The sequence below is a fragment of the Tachyglossus aculeatus genome, chromosome 1, assembly GCF_015852505.1.
Source record: "Tachyglossus aculeatus isolate mTacAcu1 chromosome 1, mTacAcu1.pri, whole genome shotgun sequence".
NCBI classification, from domain to species: Eukaryota; Metazoa; Chordata; class Mammalia; order Monotremata; family Tachyglossidae; genus Tachyglossus; species Tachyglossus aculeatus.
In genome coordinates this window covers 3,148,228-3,174,206 of record NC_052066.1, presented here as the reverse complement: position 1 = coordinate 3,174,206, position 25,979 = coordinate 3,148,228, and the positions used below count along the sequence as shown (strand labels likewise).

The 25,979-nt window shown below is 44.7% G+C and overlaps 1 protein-coding gene across 1 annotated transcript in view; it reads left to right on the top strand.

Moving 5' to 3' along the window:
* Window positions 1–25,979, top strand: part of CFAP221 (cilia and flagella associated protein 221) — a 164,435-nt gene that overhangs the window by 102,775 nt on the left and 35,681 nt on the right. The window contains 3 exon segments of the mRNA XM_038747004.1: window positions 7,519–7,617; window positions 17,105–17,207; window positions 20,741–20,874. Coding sequence (XP_038602932.1) covers window positions 7,519–7,617; window positions 17,105–17,207; window positions 20,741–20,874 — 336 coding nt within the window.

Here is a 25,979-nt window from a genome sequence, read left to right as displayed (position 1 = left end):
GAGAACAAAACCAAACATACTAACAAAATAAAATAAATAGAATAGATATGTACAAGTAAAATATATAAATAGAGTAATAATAGATATGTACAAGCAAAATAAATGAATAAATAGAGCAATAAACATGTACAAACATATATACATATATACTCCTGACTCCCAGCCACACTGCTTCTCGGGTTCCAGCCAGAACTGTATAATTGTATTCGTTCTGATGATTTTGACACCCATCCACATGTTTTGTTTTGTTGTCCGTCTCCCCCTTCTAGATTGTGAGCCCGTTGTCGGGTAGGGACCGTCTCTATATGTTGCCGACTTGTGCTTCCCAAGCGCTTAGTCCAGTGCTCTGCACACAGTAAGCGCTCAATAAGTACGATTGAATGAATGATTGAATGAACTGTAGAAGCAGAGTGGCGGACCAGGTGTCAGAAGGACCCGGGCTCTAATCGTGGCTCTGCCTCATCATCATCATTATAATCATAGTGCTCTGCACATAGAAAGCGCTCAATAAATACGATTGATGATGATGATGACAGTGGTATTTGTTAAGCGCTTACTACGTGCAAAGCACTGTTCTAAGCGCTGGGGAGATACAAGGTGATCTGTAAAATGGGGATGAAGACTGTGAGCCCCACGTGGGATAACCTGATCACCTGGTAACCTCCCCAGCGCTTAGAATAGTGCTTTGCACATAGTAAGTGCTTAATAAATGCCATCATTATTATTATTATCAAATTCTAGACCGTGCACCCGCTGTTGGGTAGGGACCGTCTCTATATGTTGCCAACTTGTACTTCCAAAGATGCTTAGTACAGTGCTCTGCACACAGTAAGCGCTCAATAAATACGATTGAATGAATGAATGAATCAGGTTGTCCCACGTGGGGCTCACAGTCTGCATCCCCATTTCCCAGATGAGGGAACTGAGGCCCAGAGATGTGAAGCGACTTGCCCAAAGTCACACAGCTGATGATTGGCAGAGCCGGGATTGGAACCCATGACCTCAGACTCCAAAGCCCAGGCTCTTTCCACTGAGCCACGCTGCCTCGTGTCTGAAGGGTGACCTTGGGTAGGTCACTTCACTTCTCTCGGCCTCGGTTCTGCAGAATGGGGATTCAATCCCTCTGCTTCCTCCTACTTGGACTGTGAGCCCAATCAATCAATCAATCAATCAATCACATTTATTGAGCATTTACTGTGTGCAGAGCACTGTAAGCGCTTGGGAGATCAATCAATCAATTAATCAATCGTATTTATTGAGCACTTACTGTGTGCAGAGCACTGTACTAAGCGCTTGGGAAGTCCAAGTCGGCAACACATAGAGACAGTCCCTACCCAACAGCGGGCTCGCAGTCTAGAAGGGGGAGACAGAGAACAAAACCAAACATACTAACAAAATAAAATAAATAGAATAGATATGTACAAGTAAGATAAATAAATAGAGTAATAAATATGTACAAACATATATACATATATACAGGTGCTGTGGGAGATGACAGAAGAACAATAGAACAGACACATTCTCTGTCCAAAACAAGCTTTGTGTCTTGCCAGATAACCTCGTATCTATCCCAGTGCTTAGTAATAATAATAATAATGGCATGTTAAGCGCTTACTATGTGCAAAGCACTGTTCTAAGCCCTGGGGAGGTTACAAGGTGATCAGGTTGTCTCACGGGGGGCTCACAGTTTTAATCCCCCTTTTACAGATGAGGCACAGAGAAGTGAAGTGACTTGCCCAACGTTATGCAGCTGACAATTGGCGGAGCCGGGATTTGAACCCACGACTTCTGACTCCCAAACCCGGGCTCTTTCCACTGACCCACCAGTGTCTGACGCGTAATAAGCGCTTATCAAGCAACGTGGCTTAGCGGAAAGAGCCCAGGCATATTAATGACGGTATTTGTTAAGCACTTACTATGTGCCAAGCACTGTTTTAAGCGCTGGGGTAAATACGAGGTCAGCAGGTGTCCCACGGGGGGCTCCCAGTCTTCATCCCCATTTTACAGATGAGGTCACTGAGGCTCAGAGAAGTAAAATGACTCGCCCAAAGTCACACAGCTGACAAGTGGCGGAGCTGGGATTAGAACCCACAGTCTTGGACTCCCAAGCCCGGGATCTTTCCACTAAGCAGCGTGGCTCAGTGGAAAGAGCCCGGGCTTGGGAGTCAGAGGTCATGGGAGGAGGAGGAGGAGGAGGAGGAAGAGGAGGAGGAGGAGAAGAGGAGGAAGAAGAAGAGGAAGGAGAAGGAGAAGGAGGAGAAGGAGAAGGAGGAGGAGGAGGAGGAGAAGAGGAGGAAGAAGAAGAGGAAGGAGAAGGAGAAGGAGGAGAAGGAGAAGGAGGAGGAGGAGGAGGAGGAGAGGAGGAAGAAGAAGAGGAAGGAGAAGGAGGAGAAGGAGAAAGAGAAGGAGGAGGACGAGGAGGAGGAGGAGGAGGAGGAGGAGGAGAAGAGGAGGAAGAAGAAGAGGAAGGAGGAGGAGGAGGAGGAAGAGGAGGAGAAGAGGAGGAAGAAGAAGAAGGAGGAGGAAGAGGAAGAAGAAGAAAAAGAAAAGAAGAGGAGGAGGAGGAGGAGGAAGAAGAAGAAGAAGAGGAAGAGGAAGAGGAAGGAGAAGGAGAAGGAGGAGAAGGAGGAGGAGGAGGAGGAGGAGGAGAAGGAGAAGGAGGAGGAGGAGGAGGAGGAGGAGAAGAGGAGGAAGAAGAAGAGGAAGGAGGAGGAGGAGGAGGAGGAAGAGGAGGAGAAGAGGAGGAAGAGGAAGAAGAAGAAAAAGAAAAGAAGAGGAGGAGGAGGAGGAGGAGGAAGAAGAAGAAGAAGAGGAAGAGGAAGGAGAAGGAGGAGAAGGAGGAGGAGGAGGAGGAGGAGGAGGAGAAGAGGAGGAAGAAGAAGAGGAAGGAGGAGGAGGAGGAAGAGGAGGAGAAGAGGAGGAAGAAGAAGAAGGAGGAGGAAGAGGAAGAAGAAGAAAAAGAAAAGAAGAGGAGGAGGAGGAGGAGGAGGAAGAAGAAGAGGAAGAGGAAGAGGAAGGAGAAGGAGAAGGAGGAGAAGGAGGAGGAGGAGGAGGAGGAGGAGAAGGAGAAGGAGGAGAAGGAGAAGGAGAAGGAGAAGGAGAAGGAGAAGAAGAAGAAGAAGAAGAGCCTGATTACAGAGAAGCAGCGTGTCTCAGTGGAAAGAGCCCGGGCTTTGGAGTCAGAGGTCAGGGGTTCAAATCCCACCTCCGCCACATGTCTGCTGTGTGACCTTGGGCAAGTCACTTAACTACTCTGAGCCTCAGTTCCCTCATCTGTAAAACGGGGATTAAGACTGTGAGCCCCCCGTGGGACAACCTGATCACCTTGTACCCTCCCCAGCGCTTAGAACAGTGCTTTGCACATAGTAAGCGCTTAACAAATGCCATTATTATTAAGCACTTACTATGTGCCAGGCAGAGTAATAATAATAATAATGATGGCATTTGTTAAGCGCTTACCCAGCGCTTAGTCAGTGCTTTGCACATAGTGGGTGCTTAATAAATGCCATCGTTATTATTATTATTATTATTATTATTATTATGTGCCAAGCACCGTTCTAAGCGCTGGGGAGGTTACAAGGTGATCAGGTTGCCCCACGGGTGGCTCACAGTCTTCATCCCCATTTTCCAGATGAGGTCACTGAGGCTCAGAGGAGTTAAGTGACTTGCCCAAGGCCACACAGCACACATGTGGTGGAGCCAGGATTAGAACCCACGACCTCTGACTCCCAAGCCTGCGCTTTTTCCATGAAGCTACGTTGTTTCTCTAAGCGCTGAGTTGGATACAACTCAGACTTTTAGACTGTGAGTCCACTCTTTTAGACTGTGAGCCCACTATTGGGTAGGGACCGTCTCTATATGTTGCCAACTTGTACTTCCCAAGCGCTTAGTACAGTGCTCTGCACACAGTAAGTGCTCAATAAATACGGTTGATGATGATGATGATGATGATACAATCAAATCGGGTTGAAAACAGTCCCTGTCCCACACGGGGCTCACAGTGTGGGACAACCTGATTACCTTGTATCCCCCCTTCAGCGCTTAGAATAGTGCTTGGCACATAGTAAGCGCTTAACAAATGCCATTATTATCATTATTATTATTATAATTATTTATTATTATGGTATTTGTTAAGCGCTTACTATGTGCAAAGCACTGGTCTAAGCACTTTTTATTATTATTATTATAAAATATTATTATTATAGATGAGGAAACAGAAGCCCAGAAGAGCGAAGTGACTTGCCCAAGGTCCTACAGCAGATGAGTGGCAGAGCGGGGATTAGAACCCCTGACCTTCTGACTCCCAGCCTCGTGCTCTATTCACTACTCCGTTATTATTATTATTATCATTATTATTTGTTCATTCATTCATTCAATCATAGTTATTGAGCACTTACTGTGTGCAGAGCACTGGACTAAGCGCTTGGGAAATACAAGTTGGCAACATATAGAGACGGTCCCTACCCAACAATGGGCTCACAGTCTAGAAGGGGGATTAGTTGTTAAGCACTTACTATGTGCAAAGCAATCAATCAATCAATCGCATTTATTGAGCGCTTACTGTGTGCAGAGCACTGTACTAAGCTCTGGGGAGGATCCGAAGTGATCCAGTTGTCCCATGTGGGGCTCACAGTCTTAATCCCCATTTTCCAGATGGGGTCACTGAGGCACAGGGAAGTGAAGCGACTTGCCCAAAGTCACACAGCTGACAAGTGGCGGAGCCGGGATTTGAACCCAGGACTCTAACTCCAAAGCCTGGGCTCTTTCCACTGAGCCACGCTGCTTCTCAGGGATATTATTATCCCTGCCTCCCCTTTCCTGGAATTGTGAGTCTCTTGCGGGGTGGGGGCAACATCCGGCCTGACTGCCTTGTATTCACGCCACTGCTTGGCACAGTGCTTGGCACATAGTGCTTAACCAATACTATAATTATTATTATTAGTAGTAATAATAATTGTGGTATTTGTTAAGCTCTTACTATCTACCGGGCACTGTACTAAGCGCTGGGGTGGAGACAAGCAAATGGGGTTGGACATAGTCCCTGCCCCACATGGGACTTAACAAATACTATTATTATTATTAATATTATTATTATTATTGCATTTGTTTGTACACATTTATTACTCTATTTATTTATTTTATCTGTACATATTTATTCTATTTATTTTGCTAATATGTTTTGTTTTGTTGTCTGTCTCCCCCTTCTAGACTGTGAGCCCACTGTTGGGTAGGGACCGTCTCTATATGTTGCCAACTTGGACTTTCCAAGCGCTTAGTACAGTGCTCTGCACACAGTAAGCGCTCAATAAATACAATTGAATGAATGAATGAAGTACTGTTCTAAGCCTTAAAAAATACTATTATTATTATTATTATTATTATTACTATTATTATTATCATTATTATTATTGTGGCATTTGTATGCATTTCTTACTCTATTTTATTTGTACATATTTATTCTATTTATTTTATTTTGCTAATATGTTTTGTTTTGTTGTCTGTCTCCCCATTCTAGACTGTGAGCCCACTGTTGGGTAGGGACCGTCTCTATATGTTGCCAACTTGGACTTTCCAAGCGCTTAGTACAGTGCTCTGCACACAGTAAGCGCTCAATAAATACAATTGAATGAATGAATGAAGTACTGTTCTAAGCCTTAACAAGTATTATTATTATTACTATTATTATTATTATTATTATATTATTATTATTATTATGGCATTTGTTTGTACACATTTATTACTCTATTTCATTTGTACATATATATTCTATTTATTTTGCTCATATGTTTTGTTTTGTTCTCTGTCTCCCCCTTCCAGACTGTGAGCCCGCTGTTGGGTAGGGACCGTCTCTATATGTTGCCAACTTGGACTTCCCAAGCGCTTAGTACAGTGCTCTGCGCACAGTAAGCGCTCAATAAATATGATTGAATGAATGAGTGAAGTACTGTTCTAAGCCTTAACAAATACTATTATTATTATCATTATTATTATTATTGTGGCATTTGTATGCATTTATTACTCTATTTTATTTGTACATATTTATTCTATTTATTTTATTTTGCTAATATGTTTTGTTTTGTTGTCTGTCTCCCCCTTCTAGACTGTAAGCCCGCTGTTGGGTAGGGACTGTCTCTATATGTTGCCGACTTGTTCTTCCCAAGCGCTTAGTCCAGTGCTCTGCACACAGTAAGCGCTCAATAAATACGATTGAATGAATGAATGAATTACTGTTCTAAGCCTTAACAAATACTATTATTATTATTATTATTATGGCATTTGTACGCATTTATTACTCTATTTTTCGTTTATTTTACTGGTACATATCTATTCTATTCATTTTATTTTGTTAATATGTTTTGTTTTGTAGTCTGTCTACCCCTTCTAGACTGTGAGCCCGCTGTTGGGTAGGGACCGTCTCTAGATGTTGCCAACTTGGACTTCACAAGTGCTTAGTCCAGTGCTCTGCACACAGTAAGCGCTCAATAAATACGATGGATTGATTGATTGATTGATTGATTGTTCTTCCCAAGCGCTTCGTCCACTGCTCTGCACACAGTAAGCGCTCAATAAATATGATTGAATGAATGAATGAATTACTGTTCTAAGCCTTAACAAATACTATTATTATTATATTTGTTTGTACGCATTTATTACTCTATTTTATTTGTTCATATTCATTCTATTCATTTTATTTTGCTAATATGTTTTGTTTCGTTCTCTGTCTCCCCCTTCTAGACTGTGAGCCCGCTGTTGGGTAGGGACCGTCTTTATATGTTGCCAACTTGTTCTTCCCAAGCGCTTAGTCCACTGCTCTGCACACAGTAAGCACTCAATAAATATGATTGAATGAATGAATGAATTACTGTTCTAAGCCTTAACAAATACTATTATTATTATGATTATTTTGGCATTTGTTTGTATGCATTTATTACTCTATTTTATTTGTCCATATTCATTCTATTTATTTTATTTTGTTAGTATGTTTGGTTTTGTTCTCTGTCTCCCCCTTCTAGACTGTGAGCCCGCTGTTGGGTAGGGACCGGCTCTAGATGTTGCCGACTTGTTCTTCCCAAGCGCTTCGTCCAGTGCTCTGCACACAGTAATAATAATAATAATAATAATAATAATAATAATGGCATTTATTAAGCACTTACTATGTGCAAAGCACTGTTCTAAGCGCTGTGAGGTTACAAGGTGATCAGGTTGTCCCACGGGGGGCTCACAGTCTTCATCCCCATTTTACAGATGAGATAATTGAGGCACAGAGAAGTTAAGTGACTTGCCCAAAGTCACACAGCTGACAATTGGCAGAGCCGGGATTTGAACCCGTGACCTCTGACTCCAAAGCCCGGGCTCTTTCCACTGAGCCACGCTGCTTCTCACAGTAAGAGCTCAATAAACACGATTGAGTGAATGAATGAATGAACAGATACCAAAATTATTATTATTATTATTATTATTAGTATTATTATTATTATTATTATTATTATTATTATTATTATTATTATTATTTCCCAGGAAGAACCAGCATTTCCCGCCAAGTTCGACCTCCTGAGCAACAAGCCCTGGGCCAACCGATACCAGACCCAAAAGCGCTTCCAGCAAGCCGCCCGCAAGGTAACGCACGTCGCCCCATCCCTCGGATGGTCAACCCCTAGGGTGGAGGTCACCCCAATGGTCAGCCCCCAAAGCAGAGGTCATCCTGAGGTCAGAGGTCAACTCGCAGAGCATCAGTCTTAAGGGCGCAGGCCACCCCAAAGACGGTCAGCCCTGAGGTGGAGTCCACTTTGGGGTGGTCAGTCCCAAAGGTGGAGGCCGCCCTGCAGATTCATTTTTAGACTGTGAGCCCACGGTTGGGCAGGGACTGTCTCTAGATGTTGCCAATTTGTACTTCCCAAGCGCTTAGTCCAGTGCTCTGCACGCAGTAAGCGCTCAATAAATACAATTGATGATTGATGATTCATTCATTCAATCGTATTTATAGAGCGCTTACTGTGTGCAGAGCACTGGACTAAGCACCTGGGAAGTCCAAGTTGGCAACATATAGAGACGGTCCCTACCCAACAGCGGGCTCACAGTCTAGAAGTCAAGCCCCTACCGAGAGCTCACCTCCTCCAGGAGGCCTTCCCAAACTGAGCCCCCTCTTTCCTCTCCCCCTCCTCCCCCTCTCCATCCCCCCCGCCTTACCTCCTTCCCTTCCCCACAGCACCTGTATATATGTCTATATCAATCAATCAATCAATCGTATTTATTGAGCGCTTACTATGTGCAGAGCACTGTACTAAGCGCTTGGGAAGTACAAATTGGCAACACACAGAGACAGTCCCTACCCAACAGTGGGCTCACAGTCTAAAAGGGGGAGACAGAGAACAGAACCAAACATACCAACAAAATAAAATAGATAGGATAGAAATGTACAAGTAAAATAAATAAATAAATAAATAGAGTAATAAATATGTACAACCATATATACATATATACAGGTGCTGTGGGGAAGGGAAGGAGGTAAGATGGGGGGATGGAGAGGGGGACGAGGGGGAGAGGAAGGAAGGGGCTCAGTCTATATGTTTGTATGGATTTATTACTCTATTTATTTTACTTGTACATATCTATTCTATTTATTTTATTTTGTTAATATGTTTGGTTTTGTTCTCTGTCTCCCCCTTCTAGACTGTGAGCCCACTGTTGGGTAAGGACCGTCTCTAGATGTTGCCAACTTGGACTTCCCAAGCGCTTAGTCCAGTGCTCTGCACACAGTAAGTGCTCAATAAATACGATTGATTGATTGATTGATTGATTGATTGATTGGTAGAAGGGGGAGACGGTTAACTCTCTGGACGGAGGCTGCGCCATGGAAGGCGCACTCCCAATGGATCAGTCAGGTGTGGGAGGAAGTCAGAAGAATTGCTCCTGCAAAGGTTTCTGGGTTTCCGGGTAGGGTCTGTCTCTCTATGTTGCCAACTTGGACTTCCCAAGCGCTTAGTCCAGTGCTCTGCACACAGTAAGCGCTCAATAAATACGATTGAATGAATGACCGCCCATGTCCAACCTCATTTGCTTGTATCCACCGTAGTGCTTGGCTCAAAGTAAGCTCTTAATATTTATTACTCTCTATATTGTATTTGTACATGTTTATTCTACTTATTTTATTTTGTTAATATGTTTTGTTTTGTTCTCTGTCTCCCCCTTCTAGACTGTAAGCCCACTGTTGGGTAGGGACTGTCTCTATATGTTGCCGACTTGTACTTCCCAAGGGCTTAGTCCAGTGCTCTGCACACAGTAAGCGCTCAATAAATATGAATGAATGAATGACAGCCCATGTCCTACCTGATTTGCTTGTATCCACCGTACTGCTTGGCTCATAGTAAGCTCTTACTATTTATTACTCTCTTAATTTTATTTGTACATGTTTATTCTATTTATTTTATTTTGTTAACATGTTTTGTTTTGTTGTCTGTCTCCCCCTTCTAGATTGTGAGCCCACTGTTGGGTAGGGACTGTCTCTATATGTTGCCAACTTGGACTTCCCAATGCTTAGTCCAGTGCTCTGCACACAGTAAGCACTCAATAAATACGAATGAATGAATGACCGCCCGTGTCCAGCCTGATTTGCTTGTATCCACCGTAGTGCTTGGCTCATAGTAAGCTCTTAATATTTATTACTCTATATATTTATTTTATTTGTACATATTTATTCTATTTATTTTATTTTGTTAATATGTTTTGTTTTGTTCTCTGTCTCCCCCTTCTAGACTGTGAGCCCGCTGTTGGGTAGGGACCGTCTCTAGATGTTGCCGACTTGTACTTCCCAAGTGCTTAGTCCAGTGCTCTGCACACAGTAAGCGCTCAATAAATACGAATGAATGAATGACAGCCCGTGTCCTACCTGATTTGCTTGTATCCACCGTAGTGCTTGGCTCATAGTAAGCTCTTACTATTTATTACTCTATTTATTTTGTTTGTACATATCTATTGTATTTATTTTATTTTGTGAATATGTTTGGTTTTGTTCTCTGTCTCCCCCTTCTAGACTGTGAGCCCACTGTTGGGTAGGGACCGTCTCTAGATGTTGCCAACTTGGACTTCCCAAGCGCTTAGTCCAGTGCTCTGCACACAGTAAGCGCTCAATAAATGCGATTGAATGAATGAATAATAATAATAATAATGGCATTTATTAAGCGCTTACTATGTGCAAAGCACGGTTCTAAGCCCTGGGGAGGTTGCAAGGTGATCAGGTTGTCCCACGGGGAGCTCACAGTCTTAATCCCCATTTTATAGATGAGGTAACTGAGGCCCAGAGAAGTGAAGTGACTTGCCCAAAGTCACACAGCTGACAATTGGCGGAGGCGGGATTTGAACCCATCACCTCTGACTCCAAAGCCCGGGCTCTTTCCACTGAGCCACGCTGAGGCCCGCCTCCCCCGTCTACTACCAGCCGCACCCCTGTCCGGCTAAGCCCACTGACCCAGCCCCCTGAGACTGATGATGATGGTGGTATTTGTTAAGCGCTTACTATGTGCCAAGCACTGCTCTAATCGTTGGAGTAGATACAAGGTGATCAGGTTGTCCCACGTGGGGCTCACAACCTTAGTCCCCCTTTTCGAGATGAGGGCACTGAGGCCCACAGAATAAATAAATAATAAATAATAATGGCATTTATTAAGCGCTTACTATGTGCAAAGCACCGTTCTAAGCGCTGGGGAGGCTACAAGGTGATCAGGTTGTCCCACGGGGGGCTCACAGTCTTAATCCCCATTTCACAAATGAGGTAACTGAGGCCCATTCATTCATTCATCCATTCATTCAATCGTATTTATTGAGTGCTTACTTTCTCTCCCCCTTCCTTCCTCTCCCCCTCGTCCCCCTCTCCATCCCCCCATCTTACCTCCTTCCCTTCCCCACAGCGCCTGTATATATGGATATATGCTTGTACATATTAATTACTCTATTTATTTATTTATTTATTTATTTATTTGTGTATTTATTTATTTATTTATTTATTTATTTATTTTACTTGTACATATCTATTCTTTTTATTTTGTTAGTATGTTTGGTTTTGTTGTCTGTCTCCCCCTTCTAGACTATGAGCCCACTGTTGGGTAGGGACCGTCTCTATATGTTGCCAACTTGGACTTCCCAAGCGCTTAGTCCAGTGCTCTGCACACAGTAAGTGCTCAATAAATACGATTGATTGATTGATTGATTGATTCTCCTTCTTGCCATATCCGCTGGCCCCTGCTCCATCTTAATCAGAACAGTGCTTTGCACATAGTAAGTGCTTAATAAATGCTATTATTATTATTATTATTATTTATTATAATCATTCCTGACCTCTCAGCTGCCTTCAACTCTGTGTCCCACCCCCTTCCCCTGGAAATGGTACAATAATAATAATCATAATAATGGCATTTGTTAAGTGCTTACTATTAATCAATCAATCAATCAATCATATTTATTGAGCACTTACTGTGTGCAGAGCACTGTACTAAGCACTTGGGAAGTACAAGTTGGCAACGTATAGAGATGGTCAATCAATCAATCAATTGTATTTATTGAGTGCTTACTGTGTGCAGAGCACTGTACTAGGCGCTTGGGAAGTACAAGTTGGCAACATATAGGGACGGTCAATCAATCAATCAATCGTATTTACTGAGCGCTTACTGTGTGCAGAGCACTGTACTAAGCGCTTGGGAAGTCCAAGTTGGCAACATCTAGAGACGGTCCCTACCCAACAGTGGGCTCCCAGTCTAAAAGGGGGAGACAGAGAACAAAACCAAACCTACTAACAAATTAAAATAAATAGAATAGATATGTACAAGTAAAATAAATAAATCAATAGAGTAATAAATCTGTACAAACATATATCCATATATACAGGTGCTGTGGGGAAGGGAAGGAGGTAAGATGAGGGGATTGGAGGGGGAGATGAGTGGGAATCTCCATCTCCAACCCCCTCCGTCGGAGAACTCATTCGCTCCCACGGCTTCGACTCCCACCTCTATGCGGATGATTCCCAAATCTCCCTCTCCAGCCAGGATCTCTCTCCTTTTTTCGAGGCTCGCGTAGGAAAGCGGCGGGGCTCAGTGGAAATCAGTCAATCAATCGTATTTATTGAGCGCTTACTGTGTGCAGAGCACTGGACTAAGCGCTTGGGAAGTCCAAGTTGGCAACATCTAGAGACGGTCCCTACCCAACAGTGGGCTCACAGTCTAAAAGGGGGAGACGGACAACAAAACCAAACATACTAACAAAATAAAATTAATAGAATAGATCTGTACAAGTAAAATAAATAAATAAATAGAGTAATAAATATGTACAAACATATATACATATATAGAGCCCGGGCTTTGGAGTCAGAGGTCATGGGTTCAAATCCTGGCTCTGCTGCTTGTAAGCTGTGTGATGTAACTTCTCTGTGCCTCAGTTACCTCATCTGGAAAACGGGGATTAAGTCTGTGAGCCCCATGTGGGACAAACTTGATTACCTTGTATCTCCCCCAGCGCTTAGAACAGTGCTTTGCACAGAGTAAGGACTTAATAAATGCCATCATTATTATTCTTATTATTCTTATTCTTATTCTTCTTCTTATTATTATGATCTCCTCTTGCCTTCAGGACATCTCTACTTGGATATCCTCCCATCACCTCCAACTTAATATGTCCGAAACAGAGCTCCACCCAAACCCTGTCCTCTCCTGGACTTTCCTGTCACTGTAGACGGCCTTAATCAATCAATCAATCGTATTTATTGAGCGCTTACTGTGTGCAGAGCACTGGACTAAGCGCTTGGGAAGTCCAAGTTGGCAACATCTAGAGACGGTCCCTACCCGACAGTGGGCTCACAGTCTAAAAGGGGGAGACAGAGAACAAAACCAAACCTACTAACAAAATAAAATAAATAGAATAGATCTGTACAAGTAAAATAAATAAATAAATAAATAGAGTAATAAATATGTACAAACACATATACATATATAGAGCCCGGGCTTTGGAGTCAGAGGGCATGGGTTCAAATCCAGGCTCTGCCACTTGTCAGCTGTGTGACTTAATCGTATTTATTGAGCGCTTACTGTGTGCAGAGCACTGTACTAAGCGCTTGGGAAGTACAAGTTGGCAACAAGTTGACTTCACTTCTCTGTGCCTCAGTTACCACATCTGGAAAACGGGGATTAAGTCTGTGAGCCCCACGTGGGACAAACTTGATTACCTTGTATCTCCCCCAGCGCTTAGAGCAGTGCTTTGCACAGAGTAAGCGCTTAATAAATGCCATCACCATCATCATCATTATTATTATTATTATGATCTCCTCTTGCCTTCAAGGCATCTCTAATAATAATAATAATAATAATGGCATTTATTAAGCGCTTACTCTGTGCAAAGCACTGTTCTAAGCGCTGGGGAGGTTACAAGATGATAAAGTTGTCCCACAGGGGGCTCACAGTCTTGATCCCCATTTTACAGACGAGGTAGCTGAGGCACAGAGAAGTGAAGTGACTTGCCCAAAGCCACACAGCTGACGATTGGCAGAGCTCTACTTGGATATCCTCCCATCACCTCCCACTTAATATGTCCGAAACAGAGCTCCACCCAAACCCTGTCCTCTCCTGGACTTTCCTGTCACTGTAGACGGCCTCACCATCCTTCCCGTCCCACAAGCCCGTAAACTAGGCATTATCCCTGACTCCATGTTCTCATAATAATAATAATAATAATAATAATAATGGTATTTGTTAAGCGCTTACTATGTGCAAAGCACTGTTCTAAGCACTGGGGGGATACAAGGTGATCAGGTTGTCCCACGTAGGGCTCACAATCTTAATCCCCATTTTACAGATGAGGGAACTGAGGCCGTGAGAAGTGACTTGCCCAAAGTCACCCAGCTGACAAGTGGCGGAGCCGGGATTCGAACCCATGACCTCTGACTCCAAAGCCCGGGCTCTTTCCACTGAGCCACGCTGCTTCTCAGAAGAATGATCATCATCATCAATCGTATTTACTGAGCGCTTACTATGTGCAGAGCACTGTACTAAGCGCTTGGGAAGTACAAATTGGCAACATATAGAGACAGTCCCTACCCAACAGCGGGCTCACAGTCTAAAAGGGGGAGACAGAGAACAAAACCAAACATACTAACAAAATAAAATAAATAGAATAGATATGTACAAGTAAAATAAATAAATAAATGAATGATGACATTTGTTAAGCGCTTACTATGTGCCAAGCACTGTTCTAAGCACTGGGGAGGATACAAGGTGATCAGGTTGTCCCACGGTGGGTGCTCACAGTCTTCATCCCCATTTTCCAGGCAAGGTAACTGAAGCACAGAGAAGTGAAGCGACTTGCCCAAAGTCACATAGCTGACAAGTGGCGGAGTCTGGATTTGAACCCATGACCTCTGACTCCAAAGCCCGGGCTCTTTCCATTGAGCCATGCTGCTCATAATAATAATAATAATGATGGCATTTATTAAGCGCTTACTATGTGCAAAGCACTGTTCTAAGCGCTGGGGAGTTTACAAGGTGATCAGGTTGTCCCACATGGGGCTTACAGTCTTAATCCCCATTTTACAGATGAGGGAACTGAGGCCCAGAGAAGTTAAGCGACTTGCCCAAAGTCACCCAGCTGACAAGTGGCAGAGCTGGGATTCGAACCCATGACCTCTGACTCCAAAGGCCGCGCTCTTTCCACTGAGCCACGCTGCTTATCCATTCATTCATTCATTCAATCGTGTTTATTGAGCGCTTACTGCATGCAGAGCACTTGGGAAGTCCAAGTTGGCAACATATCAATCAATCAATCAATCAATCAATCGTGTTTATTGAGCGTTTACTGTGTGCAGAGCACTGTACTAAGCGCTTGGGAAGTCCAAGTTGGCAACATATAGAGACGGTCCCTACCCAACAGCGGGCTCACAGTCTACCACATATCCAATCCATCATCATCATCATCAATCGTATTTATTGAGCGCTTACTGTGTGCAGAGCACTGTACTAAGCGCTTGGGAAGTACAAATTGGCAACACCAAAGCCTCTCGGTCTCACCTTCACAACATGGCTAAACTCCACCCTTTCCTCTCCCCCAGACTGCTATGGTGTTTAGTACAGTCACTCATCCTCTCCCGCATCGGCCTCCTTGCTGACCTCTCCCCCACCTTCAAAGCCTTACTGAAGGCCCACCTTCTCAATCAATCAATCAATCAATCAATCGTATTTATTGAGCGCTTACTGTGTGCAGAGCACTGTACTAAGCACTTGGGAAGCACAAGTTGGCAACATATAGAGACAGTCCCTACCCAACAGTGGGCTCACAGTCTAAAAGGGGGAGACAGAGAACAAAACCAAACATATTAACAAAATAAAATAAATAGAATAAAGATGAATAAAATAGAATAAATAATAAATAAATAATAAAATAGAAATAAATAGAGTAATAAATCTGTACAAACATATATACATGTATACAGGTGCTGTGGGGAAGGGAAGGAGGTAAGATGAGGGGGATGGAGAGGGGGACGAGATGGAGAGGAAGGAAGGGGGAGAGAAGTGAAGTGACTTGCCCAAAGTCACACAGCTGACAAGTGGCGGAGCCGGGATTTGAACCTATTGGGCTCTTTCAATCAATCAATCAATCAATCAATCAGTTGTATTTATTGAGCACTTACTGTGTGCAGAGCACTGTACTAAGGGGTTGGGAAGTACAAGTTGGCAACATGTTTGATTGTTTGATTTGATTGATTGATTGATTGGACTTCCCAAGTGCTCAGTACAGTGCTCTGCACACAGTGAGCGCTCAATAAATACGACTGAATGATTGAATCCAAGAGGCCTTCCCTAACCCCCGCTTTTCCTCGTCTCCCAATCCTTCCCAAGCCACCCCAACTTTCTCCCTTTCTCCTCCCCTTCCCAGCCCCACGCCACTTATGTCCAGATGGGTCATTTATTCATTTCTACCCCTATCTGTCTCCCCCCCATCAATCAATCAATCAATCAGTCGTATTTTTTGAGCGCTTACTGTGTGCAGAGCACTGGACTAAGCGCTTGGGAAGTACAAGTTGGCAACATGTTTGATTGATTGATTTGATTGATTGATTGGACTTCCCAGGTGCTCAGTGCAGTGCTCTGCACACAGTAAGCGCTCAATAAATACGATTGAATGATTGAATCCAAGAGGCCTTCCCTAACCCCCGCTTTTCCTCGTCTCCCAATCCTTCCCAAGCCACCCCAAACTTTCTCCCTTTCTCCTCCCCTTCCCAGCCCCACGCCACTTATGTCCAGATGGGTCATTTATTCATTTCTATCCCTATCTGTCTCCCCCCCATCAATCAATCAATCAATCAATCAGTCGTATTTTTTGAGCACTTAATGTGTGCAGAGCACTGTACTAAGCGCTTGGGAAGTACAAGTTGGCAACATGTTTGATTGTTTGATTTGATTGATTGATTGATTGGACTTCCCAAGTGCTCAGTCCAGTGCTCTGCACACAGTGAGTGCTCAATAAATACGACTGAATGATTGAATCCAAGAGGCCTTCCCTAACCCCCGCTTTTCCTCGTCTCCCAATCCTTCCCAAGCCACCCCAACTTTCTCCCTTTCTCCTCCCCTTCCCAGCCCCACGCCACTTATGTCCAGATGGGTCATTTATTCATTTCTATCCCTATCTGTCTCCCCCCCATCAATCAATCGATCAATCAATCGTATTTATTGAGCGCTTACGGTATCAATCAATCAATCGTATTTGTTGAGCGCTTACAGTGTGCAGAGCACTGTACTAAGAGCTTGGGAAGTACAAGTTGGCAACATATAGAGACAGTCCCTACCCCTAGACTGTGAGCGTGTCGTGGGTGGGGAATGTCTGTTGTTCTACTGGCCTCTCCCTAGCGCTTAGTACAGTGCTCTGGACACTGCAGGTGCTCAATAAATACGATGGAAGCGACGGGGCCTGGGATGGGATGGGCACCCTGGCTCCGTCCAGTTGGCCTACAAAAATCCATCCCTGCCCGGAAGGTTTGGGGACCGGGTCTCGTTGGGTGGTGGTCCCATCTCCATGGCAACGGGATGATGTGGGTGGTCAGATGGCGCGGACCCCCGTGTCGCCCCCCGGTTAGGTCCTGGTCCACTGGCGACTGAACCGCATCCTGGCCTTCTGGCGGGATCTACACGGCCGCGGGAAGACCCGGGAACCCCAAGACGACACGGACTCTCCCGTGGGTGAGTGATTCTCGGGGGTAACAATAATAATAATGGTGGTATTTGTTAAGCGCTTACTATGTGCCAAGCACTGTTCTAAGCGCTGGGGTAGGTCCAAGGTAATCAGGTTGTCCCACGAGGGGCTCACAGTCTTCATCCCCGTTTTCCAGATGAGGGAACTGAGGCCCAGAGAAGCCCAACGTCACACAGCTGACAAGTGGCGGAGCCGGGATTCGAACCCACGACCTCTGACTCCAAAGCCCGGGCTCTTTCCACTGAGCCACGCTGCTTCCCCTGCGGCGGGCATCCCGACCCGGGATTCTCCCACCTCTGGTTTCCCAACCCTGGTCCCCTTTCCACTCTGGGATCCCCCGCAACCTGGATTCCCCTATTGGGAAACGGGAGCCATTGACATAATAATAATAATAATAATAATAATAATAATAATAATGGCATTTATTAAGTGCTTACTATGTGCAAAGCACTGTTCTAAGCGCTGGGGAGGTTACAAGGTGATCAGGTTGTCCCTCATGGGGCTCACAGATTTAATCCCCATTTTCCAGGTGAGGTAACTGAGGCCCAGAGAAGTGAAGTGACTTGCCCAAAGTCACACAGCTGACAATTGGCGGAGCCGGGATTTGAACCCATGACCTCTGACTCCAGAGCCCGGGCTCTTTCCTACTGAGCCACGCTGCTTCTCTGGCTTCTATTCCAGGCTCCATCACTTTCCGGTTGGGTGACCTTGGCCAAGTCACCGCCCTTCTCTAGGCTGCCATTGTGTCATCTGTAAAATGGGGAGAAGAGACACTGTGGCCTAGTGGAAAGAGCATCCCACTATTATTAGCTCCTAATAATAGTAATAATAATAATAGTACTTGTTATACCTGTCTATATGTATATATGTGAGCCCACTGTTGCGTAGGGACTGTCTCTATGTGTTGCCAACTTGTACTTCCCAGGCGCTTAGTCCAGTGCTCTGCACACAGTAAGCGCTCAATAAATACGATTGATGATGATGATGTTTGTACATATTCATTTATTTAATACTATTATACCTGTATATATGTATATATGTTTGTACATATTTATTACTCTATTTATTTTACTTGTACATATCTATTCTATTTATTTTATTTTGTTAATATGTTTGGTTTTGTTCTCTGTCTCCCCCTTCGAGACTGTGAGCCCACTGTTGGGTAGGGACTGTCTCTGTATGTTGCCAACCTGGACTTCCCAAGCGCTTAGTACAGTGCTCTGCACAAAGTAAGTGCTCAATAAATACGATTGATTGATTGATTGATCGATTTGTTAAGCACTTACTATGTGCCAAGCATTGTTCTATAATAATAATAATAGTATTGATAGTATTTATTAAGTGCTCACTATGTGCAAAGCACTGTTCTAAGCGCTGTACCTATCTATTCTATTTATTTTATTTTGTTAATATGTTTAGTTTTGTTCTCTGTCTCCCCTTTCTAGACTGTGAGCCCACTGTTGGGTAGGGACTGTCTCTACATGTTGCCAACTTGGACTTCCCAAGCGCTTAGTACAGTGCTCTGCACACAGTAAGCACTCAATAAATACGATTGATTGATTGATTTGTTAAGCATTTGCTATGTGCCAAGCATTGTTCTGTAATCAATCAATCAATCAATCGTATTTATTGAGCGCTTACTATGTGCAGAGCACTGTACTAAGCGCTTGGGAAGTACAAATTGGCAACACATAGAGACAGTCCCTACCCAACAGTGGGCTCACAGTCTAAAAGGGGGAGACAGAGAACAGAACCAAACATACCAACAAAATAAAATAAATAGGATAGAAATGTACAAGTAAAATAAATAAATAAATAAATAAACAGAGTAATAAATATGTACAACCATATATACATATATACAGGTGCTGTGGGGAAGGGAAGGAGGTAAGATGGGGGGATGGAGAGGGGGACGAGGGGGGGAGGAGGGAAGCGGCTCAGTCTGGGCTCAGTAATTATATTACTATAATAATAATAATAGTAATGATAGCATTTATTAAGCGCTTACTATGTGCCAAGCACTGTTCTAAGCACTGGGGAAGTTACATGGTGATCAGGTTGTCCCACAGGTGGCTCACAGTCTTCATCCCCATTTTACAGATGAGGGAACTGAGGCCCAGAGAAGTGAAGTGACTTGCCCAAAGTCACACAGCTGACAATTGGCAGAGTCAGGATTTGAACCCATGACCTCTGACTCCCAAGCCCGGGCTCTTTCCACTAAGCCACGCTCTTTCCTTGGCCTGCTGTGGGACCTTAGGCTAGTAAACTTTCTGGGCCTCAGTCTCCACAATCTAGAATATGGGGATAAGAGGCAGTGGGGCTCAGTTGGTGGGGCCTGAAGCAAATGAACAATAATAATAATAATAATAATAATAATAATAATAATAATAATAATAAATAATGGCATTTATTAAGTGCTTACTATGTGCCAAGCACTGTTTTAAGCGCTGGAGAGGTTACAAGGTGATCAGGTTGTCCCTCGTGGGGCTCACAGTCTTCATCCCCATTTTCCAGATGAGGGAACTGAGGCCCAGAGAAGTTAAGCGGCTTGCCCAAGGTCACACAGCTGAGAAGTGGCCGAGCCGGGATTCGAACCCGTGACCTCTGACTCCCAAGCCCGCGCTCTTTCCACTGAGCCACGCTGCTAAGCGCTTACTATGTGCCAAGCACTGTTCTAAGCACCGGGGCAGATGCAAGACACTAGACTGTGAGCTTGTTGTGGGCAGGGAATGTGTCTGTTTGTTGTTGTATCACCTTGTATCCCTCCAGCGCTTAGAACAGTGCTTTGCACATAGTAAGCGCTTAACAAATACCATCATCATTATTATTATTATTACCTGGCTCATAGTAAGCACTCAACCGATACCACGATTCTTATTATTATTGTTGTATTATTGACCATTTCCCTCTAGATTGTGCGCTTGTTGTATGTGATTGTGCTTGTTGTATGTGATTGTGCTTATGTATATATGTTTGTACATATTTATTACTCTATTTATTTATTAATTTTACTTGTACATATCTATTCTATTTATTTTATTTTGTTAGTATGTTTGGTTTTGTTCTCTGTCTCCCCCTCCTAGACTGTGAGCCCACTGTTGGGTAGGGACCGTCTCTATATGTTGCCAACTTGTGCTTCCCAAGCGCTTAGTACAGTGCTCTGCACACAGTAAGCGCTCAATAAATACGATTGATTGATTGTTGTACTCTCCCAAGCGCTTTGCATACAGTAAGTGCTCAATAAATACGACTGAATGAACAAATGAACGAATACAAGATAATCAGATACGTAGTCCCTGTCCCACATAGGACACACAGCCTTCATCCCCATTTTACAGGTGAGGCAACTGAGGCCCAGGGAAGGAAAGTGACCTGTCCCTGGTCACCCGGCAGACCACGCTACTTCTCGTTACCAGGGCCGAGGGGGTGGGGATTAAAGCGGGGGGCGAAGGGACAGGATTGGGGGCTGGGGTCCGGGCCTGGGCCGCTGAGCGCAGCCCGTTGTCCCTCCGGCCGGCAGAGTTGAGCTCCTTGGACAGCACCCTGTTCAACGCCTCCGTGGAGGAAGCGCCCCTCCAGTGGGGCCCGACGCTAAGAAAAGTGCTTCCTTTCGCCTTCCCGTCCGACCTGCCGTCCCAGATGTTCAATATCCTGGTAGGTTCTCCTTGGCTCGAGCCCCCCTCCAGCCCAATCTCCCTCTATCCTCTTCCCACCCAATCCCCCAACATCCTCTTCCCACCCAATCTCCCAGCATCCTCTTCGCGCCCAATCTCCTAGCATCCTCTTCCTGACCAATCTCCCAGCATCCTCTTCTTGACCAATCTCCCAGCATCCTCTTCCCACCCAATCCCCCAACATCCTCTTCCCACCCAATCTCGAGCATCCTCTTCTTGACCAATCTTCCAGCATCCTCTTCCCACCCAATCCCCCAACATCCTCTTCCCACCCAATCTCCCAGCATCCTCTTCTTGAACAATCTCCCAGCATCCTCTTCATGCCCAATCTCCCAGCATCCTCTTCTTGACCAATCTCCCAGCATCCTCTTCACGCCCAATCTCCCAGCATCCTCTTCCTGACCAATCTCCCAGCATCCTCTTCATGCCCAATCTCCTAGCATTCCCTTCTTGACCAATCTCCCAGCATCCTCTTCTTGACCAATCTCCCAGCATCCTCTTCCCACCCAATCCCCCAACATCCTCTTCCCACCCAATCTCCCAGCATCCTCTTCTTGACCAATCTCCCAGCATCCTCTTCAGGCCCAATCTCCCAGCATCTTCTTCTTGACCAATCTCCCAGCATCCTCTTCTACACCAATCTCCCAGCATCCTCTTCAGGCCCAATCTCCCAGCATCCTCTTCTTGACCAATCTCCCAGCATCCTCTTCTTGACCAATCTCCCAGCATCCTCTTCCTGACCAATCTCCCAGCATCCCCTTCATGCCCAATCTCCCAGCATCCTCTTCACACCCAATCTCCCAGCATCCTCTTCCTGACCAATCTCCCAGCATCCTCTTCACGCCCAATCTCCTAGCAATCCCTTCTTGACCAATCTCCCAGCATCCTCTTCTTGACCAATCTCCCAGCATCCTCTTCCCACCCAATCCCCCAACATCCTCTTCCCACCCAATCTCCCAGCATCCTCTTCTTGACCAATCTCCCAGCATCCTCTTCAGGCCCAATCTCCCAGCATCCTCTTCTTGACCAATCTCCCAGCATCCTCTTCTTGACCAATCTCCCAGCATCCTCTTCCTGACCAATCTCCCAGCATCCTCTTCACGCCCAATCTCCCAGCATCCTCTTCATGCCCAATCTCCCAGCATTCTCTTCTTGACCAATCTCCCAGCATCCTCTTCTTGACCAATTTCCCAGCATCCTCTTCTTGACCAATTTCCCAGCATCCTCTTCTTGACCAATCTCCCAGCATCCTCTTCTTGACCAATCTCCCAGCATCCTCTTCACACCCAATCTCCCAGCATTCTCTTCTTGACCAATCTCCCAGCATCCTCTTCTTGACCAATTTCCCAGCATCCTCTTCTTGACCAATCTCCCAGCATCCTCTTCACGCCCAATCTCCCAGCATCCTCTTCTTGCCCAATCTCCCAGCATCCTCTGAGCCCATTGTTGGGTAGGGACCGTCTCTATTAGTTGCCAATTTGTACTTTCCAAGCACTTAGTACCGTGCTCTGCACACAATAAGTGCTCAATAAATACAATTAGATGAATGAATGAATGAATGAATCTCCCAGCGTCCTCTTCCTGCTCAATCTCCCAGCAGCCTCTTCCTGACCATTCTCCCACCATCCTTTTCTTGCCCAATCTCTCAGCATCCTCTGAGCCCATTGTTGGGTAGGGATCGTCTCTATATGTTGCCAATTTGTACTTTCCAAGCACTTAGTACAGTGCTCTGCACACAATAAGTGCTCAATAAATACAATTGAATGAATGAATGAGTGAATGAATCTCCCAGCATCCTCTTCCTGCCCAATCTCCCACCATCCTTTCCTTGCCCAATCTCCCAGCATCCTCTGAGCTGGTTGTTGGACAAGGACCGTCTCTATATGTTGCCAATTTGTACTTTCCAAGCACTTAGCACAGTGCTCTGCACACAATAAGTGCTCAATAAATACATTTGAATGAATGAATGAATGAATGAATGAATGAATGAATGAATGAATGAATCTCCCACCATCCTTTCCTTGCCCAATCTCCTAACATCCTCTGAGTCCATTGTTGGTTAGGGACCGTCTCTATATGTTGCCAATTTGTACTTCCCAAGCGCTTAGTCCAGTGCTCTGCACACAATACGTGCTCAATAAATACAATTGAATGAATGAATGAAACTCCCAGCATCCTCTTCCTGCCCAATCTCCCAGCAGCCTCTTCCTGACCATTCTCCCACCATCCTTTTCTTGCCCAATCTCTCAGCATCCTCTGAGCCTGTTGTTGGATAGGGACCGTCTCTATATGTTGCCAACTTGTACTTCCTAAGTGCTTAGTACAGTGCTCTGCACACAATAAGTGCTCAATAAATACATTTGAATGAATGAATGAATGGATCTCCCAGCATCCTCTTCCTGCCAAATCTCCCACCATCCATTTCTTGCCCAATCTCTCAGCATCCTCTGAGCCTGTTGTTGGATAGGGACCATCGCTATATGCTGCCAATTTGTACTTCCCAAGCTCTTAGTCCAGTGCTCTGCACACAATAAGTGCTCAATAAATACAATTGTATGAATGAATGAATGAATCTCCCAGCATCCTCTTCCCGCTCAATCTCCCAGCAGCCTCTTCCTGACCATTCTCCCACCAACCTTCTATAGTCCAATCTCTCTGAGCCCGTTGTTGGGTAGGGACCGTCTCTATATGTTGCCAATTTGTACTTCCCAAGCGCTTAGTCCAGTGCTCTGCACACAATAAGCAATCAATAAATACGAGTGAATGAATGAATCTCCCAGCATCCTCTTCCCCCATCTCCCAGCATCCTCTTCTCACTCTTCCCCCCCCAATCTCTTGACATCTTCCCACCTGCCCTCCCATCATCCTCTTCCTACCCAATCAGTAGCTCAGTGGAAAGAGCCCGGGCTTTGGAATCAGAGATCATGGGTTCAAATCCCGGCTCCTCCACTTGTCAGCTGGGTGACTTTGGGCAAGTCACTTCACTTCTCCGGGCCTCAGTTCCCTCATCTGTGAAATGGGGATGAAGACTGTGAGCCCCATGGGGGACAACCTGATTACCTTGTATCACCCCCTCAAGACTTAGAACAGTGCTTGGCACATAGTAAGCGCTTAACAAATGCCATTATATATTATTATTATTAATAGTAATAATAATAATAATCTCCCAGCGCCCTCACAGGAATGACCCTCCCCAGACCTCCAGCCTGGACTTCAGAATGGGCCTTGCTGTCGGAAGTTGATTCCCGCTGTCACCCCTTCCCCCAGCGCGTAGAACAGTGCTTGGCACATAGTAAGCGCTTAACAAATGCCATTATTTATTATTATTTTTGTTATTATTATTTTTGTTATTATTATTATTGTTATTATTATTATTATTATTATTACTCTCCCAGCGCCCTCACGGTAATGACCCTCCCCAGACCTCCAGCCTGGACTTTAGAATGGACCTTGCTGTTGGAAGTTGATTTCCGCTGTCACCCCTCCCACCAGCGCTTCGAACAGTGCTTGGCACATAGTAAGCGCTTAACAAATGCCATTATTTATTATTATTATCATTATTAATAATAATAATAATAATCTCCCAGCGCCCTCACAGGAATGACCCTCCCCAGACCTCCAGCCTGGACTTTAGAATGGGCCTTGCTGTCGGAAGTTGATTTCCGCTGTCACTCCTCCCCCAGCGCTTAGCATGCTTGGCATATAGTAAGAGCTTAACAAATGCCATTATTTATTATTATTATTATTGTTGTTATTATTGTTATTGTTATTATTATTATTATTATTATTATTAATCTCCCAGCGCCCTCACAGGAATGACCCTCCCCAGACCTCCAGCCTGGACTTCAGAATGGGCCTTGCTGTCGGAAGTTGATTCCCACTGTCACCCCTCCCCCCAGCGCTTAGAACAGTGCTTGGCACATAGTAAGCGCTTAACAAATGCCATTATTTATTATTATTATTATTATTATTATTATTATTATTATTATTATTAATAATAATAATAATAATAATAATAATCTCCCAGCGCCCTCACAGGAATGACCCTCCCCAGACCTCCAGCCTGGACTTCAGAATGGGCCTTGGTGTCGGAAGTTGATTCCCGCTGTCACCCCTCCACCCAGCACTTAGAACAGTGCTTGGCACATAGTAAGCGCTTAAAAAATACCATTATTATTATTATTATTATTATTATTATTATTATTATTATTATTAGCACTGGTTTCTAAGACTGGTTTGTGGCTACCCCGAGGCCCTCCAACCTCAGCGGGGCTGGGGGCAGAGGGGTTGGGAGACCAGTCATTGGGAAGCAGCGTGGCTCAGTAGAAAGAGCCCGGGCTTTGGAGTCAGAGGTCATGGGTTCAAATCCCGACAGCCAATTGTCAGCTGTGTGACTTTGGGCAAGTCACTTCACTTTCCTGGGCCTCAGTTTACCTCATCTGTAAAATGGAGATTAAGACTGTGAGCCCTCCGTGGGACAACCTGATCACCTTGTAATTTCCCCAGCGCTTAGAACAGTGCTTGGCACATAGTAAGCGCTTAATAAATGCCATTCTTCTTCTTCTTCTTCTTCTTCTTCTTCTTCTTCTTCTTCTTCTTTTCTTCTTCTTCTTCTTCTTCTTCTTCTTCTTCTTCTTCTTCTTCTTCTTCTTCTTCTTCTTCTTCTTCTTCTTCTTCTTCTTCTTCTTCTTCTTCTTCTTCTTCTTCTTCTTTTCTTCTTCTTCTTCTTCTTCCCATCAACCCCATATCCCCGGTTTTGAGGAGCAGTGTGGCCAGGGACTCTGAAGGTCATGGATTCTAATCCCGGCTCCGCCACTTGTCTGCTGTGTGGCCTGGGGAATGTCACTTGACTTCTCCGGGCCTCAGTTCCCTCATCTGTAAAATGGATGGGGATTAAGACTGTGAGCCCCACGTGGGACAGGTACTGGGTCCAACTCGATTTGCTTTGCCCGGCACATAGTAAGTGCTTAACAAATAATAATAATAATAATAATAATAAATAACAATAATAATAATAATAACAATAATAATGATAGCATTTGTTAAGCGCTTACTATGTGCAGAGCACTGTTCTAAGCACTGAGG